This window comes from Elephantulus edwardii, unplaced genomic scaffold (assembly GCF_000299155.1).
Source record: "Elephantulus edwardii isolate Elephantulus edwardi_28Jun2011 unplaced genomic scaffold, EleEdw1.0 scaffold00115, whole genome shotgun sequence".
NCBI classification, from domain to species: Eukaryota; Metazoa; Chordata; class Mammalia; order Macroscelidea; family Macroscelididae; genus Elephantulus; species Elephantulus edwardii.
In genome coordinates this window covers 1789346-1802472 of record NW_006399865.1, presented here as the reverse complement: position 1 = coordinate 1802472, position 13127 = coordinate 1789346, and the positions used below count along the sequence as shown (strand labels likewise).

The following is a 13127-nucleotide window of genomic DNA, read 5'->3' as shown; positions in this document are numbered from 1 at the left end:
TAGCATTCACGCACCACTAGTTCTATACAAAGTAGAATGGATACGCTTAGTTGGTAGAGAAAAGGGAGCTATTAGCACCACCAGACTGGGTAGGGTGAGGTTTTAATCGTGTCTCTCGATGAAAGACAAAGGAGCCCTGATGATGCAATGGTTAGGCACGTGTTTGGCTCCTGAGCCATAGATTGGTGGTTCAAACCCAGCCTGTGGCCCCGGAGGAGAATACTGTGGCAATCTGCTCCCACCAGAGCTGATGAAGGCAGTTCTATTTCACAGCATAGTTGATCTGAGGAGAAAATCAACCCACGGGCACCTAATATCAACCAGAAATGAAAAAGCAAATGTTTGGTGCAAATGGTTAACATACTTGGATGACAGCCAAAAGACTGGCATCCACTCAGAGGCAGCTTGGAAGATAGGCCGGGTGAGGTCCTTGCCCAAACCAGCCAGTGGAAAGCCTACAGAGCCCAGCTACACTTCCACATCTGTGGGGTCACCAGGACCTCAAGGCCACTGGGCTAGAAAGGAGAACCGTGAAGAATTGACGACCTGCCCCTCCACACTTCCCTTAAGTTCTCTGTTTTTCTGGAAGTAGAACATACACTGGAATCCACAAGTGTTGCATGAACCTGTTTAGCATCACAGCAACACACAAGCCCTCACAGGCAGGCAACTGGCAGGAGCTGCACCGACCAAGAACAGAACCCTGGTCTCCCATGTGGGAGGCGAGAATTTTACCACTGAGCCACCACTGACACACCACCTTGACACACCACCACAAATGCACTATACTGGATGTTATGTATTGTGTGTAACAGAAGGTGTGTGATGCACAGAGTGTATCACGATGGGAGATGCTCCTGTTCCTGTCTTATATTGCTTTAAAGACACTTTCTTCCTTGAGTATTATGGTAAGATTGTTTGGGTCTCCCTTATGTATTATCAAGGAGCCCTGGCGGCACAGCGCACAATATATGAAGCTGCTAATCAGAAAGTAGGCAGTTCAAATTCAGCAGCTGCTCTGCAGGACAAAGATGGGCAGCTTCTTCCCGTAAAGACTTACCGTTGTGGAAACCTGACAGACAGCCGCTATGCATTAGACTCAACTTAAATGGCAGCGGATTATAGTTTTCTTTTCCGGTCTTCCTTATTCCGTACTCATGCATGGGGGCACAGTGGTTAAGTGTTGAGCTGCTAACCAAAAAGGCTGCAGCTTGAACCCACTAACCACTCCTCGGGGAAAATGGCGTGCCAGTCTGTTTCCCTATGATTGACCGCCTCAGAAACCCCACGGGGGTGGGGGTGGGGATTAAGTGGAATTGATATGACTGCAGTGGGGTGCTGTTTTTTTGTTTGTTTGTTTATTATTTGGTAAAAATGAATATTTTCTCACAACAAAGACTGCCACTGTCCTTAAGAAATGCCTGCCATTCTGCACTTCATATTTTTTTTTAAAAAAGAATCCAAACCCAAAACAACCCAGAGACACACACATTAGCAATGTAAAAGAGCCGCTGTAGTCAAAATATATTTTTGGAGACTCAGCTGAACAATGAGCTCTGAACTTTTGTTTAATTAAGATAGCTGAGCCATTAAAATGATTTCTCCGAATCAGAGCGAACGTGTCTTGCATAAGAAGGCGTTCTAAGGTCCAAGGAAGCATGGAGAAAGCTACCTGGGAATGTGCTGGCGGCTGGGATTACAACGGGGAGGGTGCTGGTGGGTTCTGAGGCCACCACGATCTGCAACCCCCCACGACACCCTCCCCGGCTCTCTCACCTGCCCTCCAGGTGCTAAGAAAAGCCAGCCCTCCAGATGGTTTCCCTGTCTGCTAACAGATGCAGACCTTCCCTTCCTCAAGGGAAAAAGGACCAGAGAGCAAATGAGTATGAGTCTAGACTGCACAGTGCTCGCTCCTAACGTGTCTGAACTCTGCAGCGGAAGGAAGATAAACACTGCAGTGAGAACAGATAAGCTACAGATGGGAGCTGGAGATCTGAACTCACGGAAAAGCCACTTACCGGGAACAACTTGCTGGAAGAAAACCAGAGGCCATAGTGAATAATTTACATCAGTGCTTTTCAAGTAAGGGAGAGCTGGGCCGTGTTTGGAGTGGAAGCCAAGAACACTGCTCCAAACCCTATAGAGCAAAGGACAGCCCGCCAGTGTCCAGCTCCGAATGCCAGCAGTGGGACTGCGTGGCCTCAGGCACTGAGCTGCAGCCACTTGCAGTCCTTCCAGTAGTGTATTGAGGACCTTCCACTTCAACTAATCAGATCACTTATCCAGAGCAGAAACTTCCAGATTGATCCTAACAGTTTCTAAGCCTTCCACCCAGGAAGGAAGCCTGCCGCGTGAATGGGAGCCCTATCTGTTTAGGCTGAATTGTGTCCTCTCACAAATTTACATTACGGTCCTAACATCCGGCACCTGTGAAGGTGACCCTGTTTGGAAAAAGGGTAATAATAATAATAAGTGTTATTTACTAGCTCAATGTGGGGTCACACTGGAGTAGGGGAGTTCCCAAGCCAAGAGTAATGGTGTCTTTATAAAAGAGGAACATGCAAAGACAGTCACATGACCCAGGAGGCAGAGACAGTCACGTGACCCAGGAGGCAGAGATTGGAAGGATGCAACCACAAGCCAAGGACTGCCTGGAGCCACCAGAAGCCAGAAGTCCTGGAAGAGATCATCCTCTAGAGCCCTCACAGAGACTGTGGCTCTGCTCATGCCTTGAATTGGAATTGTTAACCTTCAGAATCATAAGGGAATCCATTTCTGTTGTTCTGAGTCCTTTAGTGTGTGGTGCGTTGTCGTAACAGCCCACAGAAACTCAGCAGAAAGAAAACAACATCCTCACAACTGTATCAGTAAGAAACATCACAGAAAATGGAAAAAGATTAAAGTTACCAAGTATTTCCTTTCACATGGACCCATAGTCAACACTCACTAAAGCAGCAGTCAAGATATCAAAGAATATCTTGTTGTTGTTGTTATGTGCCATCAAATCACTTGCAACTCATAGCAACCCTAAGTACAACAGCTCTGAACCCTGCTCTGTCCTGTGCCAACCTTATTATTTCTGACACACCTACCCCCTCCACCCCTGTCACTGAGTCAATCCATCTCACTCAGGATCTTCCTCTCTTGCACTGTCCCTCCACCCTCCCAAAAATAATGTCCCTCTCCAAGGACTGGTTCCTCTTTGCAACTTGTCCAAAGTATGTCAGACTGAGCTTCAGAAACCTTGCCTCCAAGGAGCAGTCTGGTCTCACCCTCTCCAGGATGAACGTGTTTGTTCTCTTAGCAGTTCATGGTATATTCTATACTCTTCTTCAGCACCACAACTCAAAGAGAGCAATTCTATCATTCCTAGTCATAGTCCAGATTTGTGATGCATAGTACATAACTGCAAAGACTATGGCCTGTATCAGGCGCCCCTTAGTCTCCAGACTGACATCACTGCTCGTCAGTACTCTGAAGAGATCCCTGACAGCAAACTTTCCCAATGCAATTCGTCTTTTGATTTTTCTGGCTGCTGGTGCCAAGAGTGTTCATTGTGGAGCTGAGCAACTAAAGCTGTTAACAATCTCAATCTCTTCACTGTCTATCACTGGACAAATCTGCTGCACAAGATCACTATAAAGTGTTAAAAAAACAAAGATGTCATTTTGACGATTAAGGTAGGCCTGACTCAAGTCATGATATTTTCAATCACCTCATATACCTGCAAAAGCCTGACAAAGGATAAGGAAAATAAAAAGAAAAATGATGCTTTTGAATTTTGCTCTTGGCAAAGAATATTGAGTAACCCCACACACACACACACAGGAATGAATAAATCTGTCTAGAAGGAAGGATGTTGCACTCCTCTGTCTCACCTCCTTTGGGCACATTATGAGGAGGGGCCAGTCCCTGGAGAAGGACATCATGCTTGGTAGAGGGTCAGTGAAAAGACAAAGGCCTTCAACAAGATGACTTGATATAATGGCTGTAACAATGAGCTCAAAGACAGCATTGTGAAGACGGCACAGGATCAGCAGCACTCTATTATATTTATTGCACATAATGGGGTTGCAATAAGTTGCAATCAACATGCCAGTACCAAATACCAATGGGTAAGTCAAATGTAGGGAAAAAACACAACATAGTAACTTCTAAGGATACAAAACCTTGAGGTACATCCATAAAACAAGAGTACTCATCTCCCATGGCTTTTCATTATTCCTGTTTCCCAAAGCCCTGGAATGTGCGTGCAGCCATGCGCTCTGAATGTGGCTGCTGCGTGAATTCATTACACCCCCACTGAAGCTGCACTCCCTGCAGGGGCTAACAACCTGCTTCATTTAATGACAATATCTACTTCGTCTGTGATGCTGACCACCTTCTCTCTACCACACCCCAACGTTCCCAGGCACTGGAGCCTAAAATGATTATGATTAGGTTGGATCTTTCAACTTTGCATTCTAAACTGATTAGGGACTCGAAGAAAGGTACAAAACTAGGATAGAGTTTCATGTACCCATCACCCAGCATCCTCTTTTTTTTTCTTTGTTAAAATGAGATTTTAATGAAAGTTTATGAAGAACTTGAATTTCCATTCATTCATTGTTGCACTTTTTCCTCCTTGCCATTCCTCCCCCCAGTTTGCTTTTTTCTTTGGGCAAAAAGTTCTTTTACTGTTATACAGTCACGTCCCATTGCCCCCTCCAGTGTCCTCTTAAGGTGATGTCCCAAGAGTGGCAGGAGATTATGGAAAAGGGCCTCGGTACACTCCTGAATGCAAATTTTGCTCTGTTGTCACCTATGTTCCCCTGCGCTACTCAGACTTGTTGTCATCAAGCCATTTTCACCTCATAATAATGCTGCAAAGGGGAGCTCTGATGGCCTAGTGGTAAAAAGCTGCAATTCCAAAGGCACATGGTTCGAGGCCACCAGCTGCTCCATTGGAGAAGGATGGACAATCTCCTCCTATGTGATTTACTGCCTCTGAAAACTCACTGGAGGGTCAACTATGGGTTGACTTTGACTTGCTGGTACACAACAACAGCAACAACATCAGTCCTGCAGGACAGAGCAGAGCTGCCCCAGAGGGTTTCCAAGGCTGTCGGCGCTAATGGAGCCTCCCTTTCAGTCAGAAGCTGAGCACTTAACCACTGCACCACCAGTGCTGCTTGTATGCCATTTCATCCTAGAGGTAGATTTGTGTAACGACCCCCACACTCAAAGCAGGTCTAGGTGGTGCAAATTATTTGTACTGGATGGTGGTTTGGGCCTGAGTATTTGTGCCTCAGAAGAAAGGCCAGGCAAACTGGTTCTATAAACCAGTTTCTGCTGAGGACCTTCCAACTTGGCGATCATGAAGGACAGAGTGGATCTGCGCCCTGGGGTCTGTAGTGCTGGGGTCTTTCTCCTGCTGAGTGGTTGGGGCGTTCCAACTGCTGACTGTTCAGTTAGCACTCAAGCACTTAACCACTGTGTCACCAAGGCTCCCAGTGCATATGTCTAATCTATGCCATTTAACCCCATATATGGATAGATCTTAGTAAAACTGAGTCTCTCTCACGTGCAGACATTTGGACTAATAGCCTTGACCTCTCAGGTCCTGTGAGGTGATTTTAGTAGAAGCACAAGAAGCACAAAGAACATTGGCCTTTTGACTACAAATCAAGGCCAATCAGGAAACAAGTTCCAGCACAGAAGAAGCTTCTAATCACAGTTTTACATCCTAACAATGAATAAGGTTGTCAGGTATTTTACTTAGCAAGCTAGGATAAATGAGAAAGTCATTTTTATCATTTATCATCATGATTAAAGAAAATCTCCAATGTTGTTGAGTAAATCTGGACTCATAGCAGCTCATAAAGACAGAACGCATCTGCTCGAAAGGGGCGCCAAGGCTGGACATCCTTATGAAAGCAGAATATCATAGCTTTCTCCCCAGTGCAGCTGGTGGAATCCAACTGCTGGCCTATGGTTAGCAGGCAAACACTGACACTACTTCGCTAGCAAGCTTTTACTAGATAAAATACTTAAAACTAGAATAGCATTAGAATCATAGCCACTGGTGACACATAGCTACTGGTAAAACACTTATACCTGGCAAAAGTGGAGTGAAATTGGATTTGGCACTGCTTCTTCCTTGGCACCAGCATCACATGGCTGGGTGAGCAGCTTCCTCCTGGTGGTGTGTTGAACTCCACTCACAGAATGCAAGATGGGGACAGTGATCAATCACCAGGTTTTCGGCCACCTGATAATCTCGGGTAGGTGGGCAAATGCAAGGAGTGTCCCTATTTGCTCCCTAGTCGCCTGCAGAGACTGGCAGTCACTAGCCTATCCTCGGGACACCTAGCTACGCTCCTAAGCTTTTAGTTAAAGCAGAAGGCTGAACCCACAACAATGGCAAAGGAGAGTGTTCTAGAACCAGGACACTCCGACTCAGAAGATTTGAGTCAGCTTCATGGCGGGAGACCGGGACTCCCACATAAGCTCACAGAGAGAGAGGAAGTGCATTGGTATCCTGCAGATAAATGTGCTGGGCTGATCGCCTCCCTCCTTCCCAGTGTGCCATGCACTAAGGGGACAAATTAGCTTGGCAACTGCAATCAATCTATAAGACCACTGAGGTTTATTAAGTGCTTTGTTGCTGAGTTAGATGAAAAGGAGGCAGTCGCTTCCTAAAAAGTCAAACCCCACACTTACCACGCAGTCTAGTTAGAGCTCAAGCCTAGGTGTTCACGCCAGAGGAAGGTAATCGATGTTCCCACAGAATCCTTGCCAGCAAATGTCTCTGGCAGCTTTATATGTAATTAAAAAAAAACTGTAAACAATTTAAATGGTACTCAGCTTGAAAGGTGGACACACAAACTGTGTATGTCTTTAAAATGGGCTCAACCCGAGGTCACCTTGAAACTGAAGAGCAAACAGGATCAAAAAATAAAGAATAACACCTAAGTGTTGGGTGTCCTTTAAAAATCATCCATGAGACCAAATGGTCAAGAATGACTTTAAAACAAAGATGGGGAGGTATGAGGGCAAGGAAATCAAATAGAAATGGAATATCCAGAAGAGAAATAATGAGAATGTTCACGCATTGCAAAGAATGTGCCTAGAATGCTAGCAGTACAACAATGACTAGTCAAGTACAATACAACTTGAATAGCAATTTGCAGAATGTGTAACACCTTCACCAAAACACAATCAAGTAGTATTCCTTTAAAAAATAATTTAGTAATAAAGATTACTGAAGTAGTTAAGCTCAGAATAGTAGGAGTGAGAGGAAAATAGGGTAAAAAATATTAAAAAAAACAAGCCAGTTGCCTTGAGGGCTACTATACACTGCTAAGTGAAGTCAGTGAAGTATACAAGGACAAATATTGCATGGTCTCTCTTTTATAACACAACAAGAGTAGACAAATCTACAGAGACCAGTGCTCAACTGGTTACCTGGATACAGAGATGGGCAAGGGAAGTAGGCTTATAGCACAGACTTGCTATTTCTGGGGATGGGAAAAGTGGTACCAATTGTGGATGTAGTGAGTACCACACAAGCAAAGTTAAAACAAGTGACGCTTCTGGATGAGGACAAGCAAACTGGAAAATCTGAGCACAGTCATGGGCGGACATATATGGGAAGAGACAGAAATATCTATAAAAGTAAACAAACACAAAACACCCCACTGTCATCCTGTACTTACAAATGCTTGTAAATAGGTCTAGGAAACCACGTATTAAAGACACAAATACAGGCAATCCTCAGACATATCCAAACACCTCCTATTAATGGTTTTCTAGGTTTGAAAGCTTAGGGACCACAGACTTATGGGAAAACTCAATCAATTCGCATAAGACAGTTCCCAAAAATCAGGATCAGCATCCTAGTGAACTGAGAAGCATATGGAGTTCTAAAAGCTTGCAAGCAGCCATGTAAGCTACAGCTCGCTAGTCACCAGGAACAAAACAGTAAGAAGGTAACAAAAGCACAGAGAAGGAACAAGTCTACAAGAGCCACAGATCATGTACTCTGATACCAGAAGAACTAGACGGTGCCCAGCTAAAACCACTGACTGTTTTGACTGGGGCTATGATACCTGGTCACAGGATGAATGGGAGAGAAATGAGGAGCAGAATTCAAATTCATTCAAATCCATTCTGAAATAGGTAAGTACTGTACTTTGGGTGAGTGACTTCTGTATGTTCTGAGGTTAAAGTGATAAAGTAGGGTTTTCAGTAGTTCCTTATTTACGTGAGGTATATATATTTTTTATATACAACATTGTATTTATACATTATGCTGCTATGATTATGTGTCATCAAGTGGGGTCCTACTTACAGTGAAGCATCCCACAGCTGAAATAAAATGCTGCCGACCCCGTGCCACCTTCACAATTTCGGCTCTGCTGGAAGTCCACTGTTGTAGTCACTGTGCCAATCCCTATCTGAAGGTCTTCTCTTTCTCTACTAAGCATGATGTCTTTCTCCAGAAACGGGTCCTTCCTGATAACATGCCCAAAGTACATCAGATGAAGTCCCACCACCCTCGCTTCTAGGGAACAGTCAGGCTCTACTTGCTCCAAGATAAATTTGTTTGTTCTTTTGGCAATCCACGTTGTTGTTATTAGCTGCTGTCAAGTAAGACCCACAGCGACCCTATGAACAAGAAATCTGAACCCTGTCCTATCCTCACACTTCCTGACACATTAGAGCCCATTGTGGCAGTCACTGTGTCAATCCACCTGGTTGAGGGCCTTCCTCTCCTTCACTGACCCTCTACCTTTCCAAGTACCATGGCCCTCTCTAATAGCCCCTTCATAGCAACATGAGGCAAAGCCTCATCAACACTGCCTCAAAATAGCTCTCTGGATGTATCTTCTTCAAGACATATCTATTTGTTCTTTTGGCAGTTCACGGGATGTTCGGTGCTCTTCTCCAACACCACAGCTTAAAGGCATCAATTCTTCTGTCATCCTTACTCACTGGTCACCTCTCAGATGCATAGTGAGTGACTAAAAGACCACAGCCTGAATCAAATGACCCTTAGTCCTCAAACTGACATCATTACTTCTCAATAATTAGGAGAGGTACCTAACTGCAGACTTTCCCAGTGCAACGTCTCCTGATCTCCTGACTGCTGGTACCAAGGATGTTAATTGTGGAGAGAAGCAAGATGAATTTATTGACAGTTTTGACCTTTTCTCCATCTATCCTAATGTTGTCTATCAGTCCAGTAGTAAGAATCTTTGTTTTCTTGACACTTAAGTGCAATCCATATTGAAGGCTGTCTTCTTTGATCCTCTGCAACAAATGCTTCAAGTCCTCCTCACTTTCAGCAAGCAAGGCTGTATCATCTGCATAATGCAGGTTTTTGATGAGTCTCCTTCTTATTCTTATGCTATATTCCTCTTCATAGAGTCCAGCTTCTCAAATAATTTGCTCAGCATACAGATTAAATAAGCATGAAGAGAGAATACAACCCTAACACATTCCCTTTCTAATTTTAAACCATGTAGTGTTTCCTTGCTCTGTTTGCACAACAGCCTCCTGATCTAGGTTTCCCATGAACACAATTAAGTGCTCTGGGATTCCCATTCTTCTCAGTGTTAGTCATAACTTATTATGATCCACAGTCAAATGCCTTTGCATAGTCAATAAAGCATAAACATACATCCTTCTGGTGGTATTCTTTACTCTCAGTCAGGATCCATCTGATATCAGTAGTGATATCCTTGGTGCCATGGCCTCTTCTAAATCCTGCTTGAACGTCTGGTAGTTCCCTATCTACATACTGTTCTAGTTGTTGTTTTTTTTTATTTTAATTATCTTCAACAGTATTTCGCTTGCATGTGATATTAATAATATTGCAATCCATGTTGTTGTGTACCGTCGAGTCAGAACCAACCCAAAGCTGACCCTCCAGTGGGTTTTCAGAGGCTTTTAATGACACAGGAGGAAATTGCCCATCCTTCTCCTATGGAGCAGCAGGTGGATTTGAACCATGTGCCTTTGGTATTGCAGCACCGCTTCTTACCATTCTGTCACCAGAGCGCCATATGCATGTACTATGGCATGCATGTATGATTATGACATATATGCATATGACTTAATATTCTTCATCAACACCACAATTCAAAGGCATCAATCTTTTGGTCTCCATTATTCACTATCCAGCTTTCATATGCCTTTAAAGCAATGGAAAAATATCATAGCTCTTCCCCAGTTCTATTACGAGGGCCTTCTGATTTGAGGGCTTTATCTTTTGGCACTAAGTCAGACAATGTTCCACTGCTATTCACTGAATTTTCATCGGCTCAATATTTCAGAAGTGGATGGCCAATCCTGCTTCCTAGTCTGTCTTAATCTGGAAGCTCCACTGAAACCTGTCCACCATGGGTAAACCCATTAGTATTTGAAATACTGGTGGTATAGCTTCCAGCATCATAGCAACACACAAGCCACCACAGTACGGCAAGCTGACAGACGAGTGGTGGGTTTTGATTATAGATTTGAACTTTTATAACTATCATTTATACTATGTTCAAGGAATCCCTGGGTGGCACAAATGGTTGAGTGCCTGACAACTAACTGAGAAGTTAGTAGTTCAAACCCACCTAGAGGTTCTGTAAAGACTATACAGGAAAAATAAAACAATTAAAATTCTATAGAACACAGTTCTATTTTGACACACATGGGGTTAATTTGAGAGCAACTAAGAATAACCTGCTGTGTTCTGGTGGCATCCAATCTAATATCGCCACAGAAATAAGGAGCTGAGAAGGGAGAGCTGTTAGTTTACAATATACAGGGCTCAGTGCTAAAGTGAAAGCACATTTACAAAACACTAAAGGGAAAGGACCTTTACTATCTGTAAGTTCAACATTCATAACCTGAGAAATGACCGTACTTTTAAAAGCACGAGCCCCTAACTACATTTAGGGCCTACTGTCTGCAGCAACTCCAGTGCTCTGTAAAGAGCGAGCCAAGGCTCAGCTATGTCACAAGACTTATTCCTAGAATGCCCCTGGCCAATGTCAGAGCCAGGCCCTGCCCCCCAAGAAAGGCAGCTGTCACAAGCAAGCTGTCAACATGACACACATGTGCTTACTTGGCTCCTTCATTACTTACCCGAACCTAATCCATTTGGCCACATTCCATGGTGCTGAAAGCAACTAGAACTCTCCCTGGGCTTCAGACAATTTCCCAGGGCCCATTTAGGAGGGATGAGTGGAGGGCTCCATCAGTGCATGTCAGAGATCAATCCACACACTGGTGCTAACGGCTTGTACACCAGTCCACAAACGCCCTCCCCCTCTGAACCAAGCCAAGCATACAGAACTGAACAAAGATTTCATGTGAGGAAAAACCAGTCTCTGGGATTCCATTCCTCAGATGGGACCATCTAGAACCTGCTCTCCTTTCTTTGAACAGTCCTAATAATATTGCTCCTACCATAAGACCAGCAGAACTAGATAGGGTCCAGCTACTATTGTTCAAAGTTTTGATCAGGGCTTTGAGTCAGTTCAGTTATGGTCACCTCAGTGAAATCAGAATAGGTCAATATTTGTAAAATGTGGGTGTATTAAATAATAACCAGGAAAAGAAAAATTATGGGTCAAACACCAAGAATGAGAGACTAAGAAGGGGCATAAAGAACCCTCTCTGGAGCCTGATTATTGGGAGAATGGATTATTCTAGGCCTGTAGAAAATGACAAGCACTGAAAGTCAAGTGGCCAGCTGCCGTCTCGGAGTGGGATATGGCTACTTCCAACTCCGCTGGCAAAGAGACTGAGCTGATATTTAATGTGCATAGTGCCATTCTTTCCTAAGAGAGAGATTCTAAGCAGGCATCAATCTGTACATTTTCCCAGTCTAGTAGACCCAAATTTTACAAATTTGAGCCAGTTCTGTTTTTACTTTATCAGCCATGACTGAACCAGGAAGAACCAGCTTGAAGTTTTGATTTTATTAAGAACGAGAGCAATGCAGAACAGAATTATAAATTGTCATGGATCCCTGGCTTTCTTGAGCCACGGAAACCGGGTGAATCTCGGAAAGTTAAGTTTAAAAAAAAATCTTTAAACCTAAACTAAAAATGATCTTGAAGTCTTCTTTAAACCAAATGATAATCTCACTTAATTAGTAAAGAAGTCTGCCTTGTGCTCTTTTAAGAGCTATCTATATGGATTCAAATTGACAACAGCAATTCGGATATTAGTAACTTTAGGGGATAGTGAATTATGTTAATTGTAGGTGTTTGGGGGAACAAGTGGGAAAAGAAGGGCGAGAATGGTTGCATAACTGAGTCTAATCAAGATCATGGAATAGTGTATGTACAAAGTGCCGAATAGGTGTATTTTCTGTTTATGTTTTTCAACAATAACCAGATAAAATAGCCACATATCTTGCTTTCTAGCCAATGGCTGTGCATGTGCACATATCATGCTGAAGATAATTTCTTGCCACTTACCTGATTCCTGGAGATACCGATACACCAAAAAGTTCACCTCATCACTGGTTATGCTCATCTTAGCCTCACCACTCGCCGTTGAGTTCTTTGCAACCTGAGGGCCACCCTCTGTGTGAAGGGGAGAAAAAAAATAACCAGCAAAAAGTGTTAACTACTGCCTATAAATTTATATATATAAACATAATTATATATAATATAAATAAACAATCAAAAGGTCACACAATTTGATGAGCGAAGGGAGAGATGAGTAAAACCAGTATAAAATAAAAAACCTAAAAATAAAAAAATTATATATAATTATATGTTCTAGATCTCTTTTTAAAAAACTGCATCCATTAAAAAACAATAAAAAACATAATTTTTTACAGAAGCAGACTGGCACAACTTTTTCCTGCAAAGTAGCTATTGGGTTCTAACAGCCAATCTTCAAATTCGCAGGCAAACACTGTAACCGCCAAGCCACCAGGACTCAAAATAGATTTTACTGCATTCCATTTAGAAACGACGGAAGTTAATAATACACAGGAAGTTATACACACGAAGGAAGGTAAATGTCATGAAACTCATTGCCGTTGACACCCTCCAGTGGGTTCTCAGAGGCTGTAAATCACATAGAAGGAGACTGCCCATCTTTCTCCCACGGTGCTGCCTCTGGTTTAGCAG

At 43.3% G+C, this 13127-nt stretch overlaps 1 protein-coding gene across 1 annotated transcript in view; it reads right to left on the bottom strand.

Annotated features, from left to right (window-relative positions):
* TBL1X (transducin (beta)-like 1X-linked) overlaps positions 1–12543 on the bottom strand; it is a 48705-nt gene extending 36162 nt beyond the window's left edge. The window contains exon 1 of the mRNA XM_006892355.1: positions 12465–12543. Coding sequence (XP_006892417.1) covers positions 12465–12522 — 58 coding nt within the window. The 5' untranslated portion in view covers positions 12523–12543. The remainder of the gene's footprint in view (positions 1–12464) is intronic.
* Between the last annotated feature and the right edge of the window lie 584 nt (positions 12544–13127).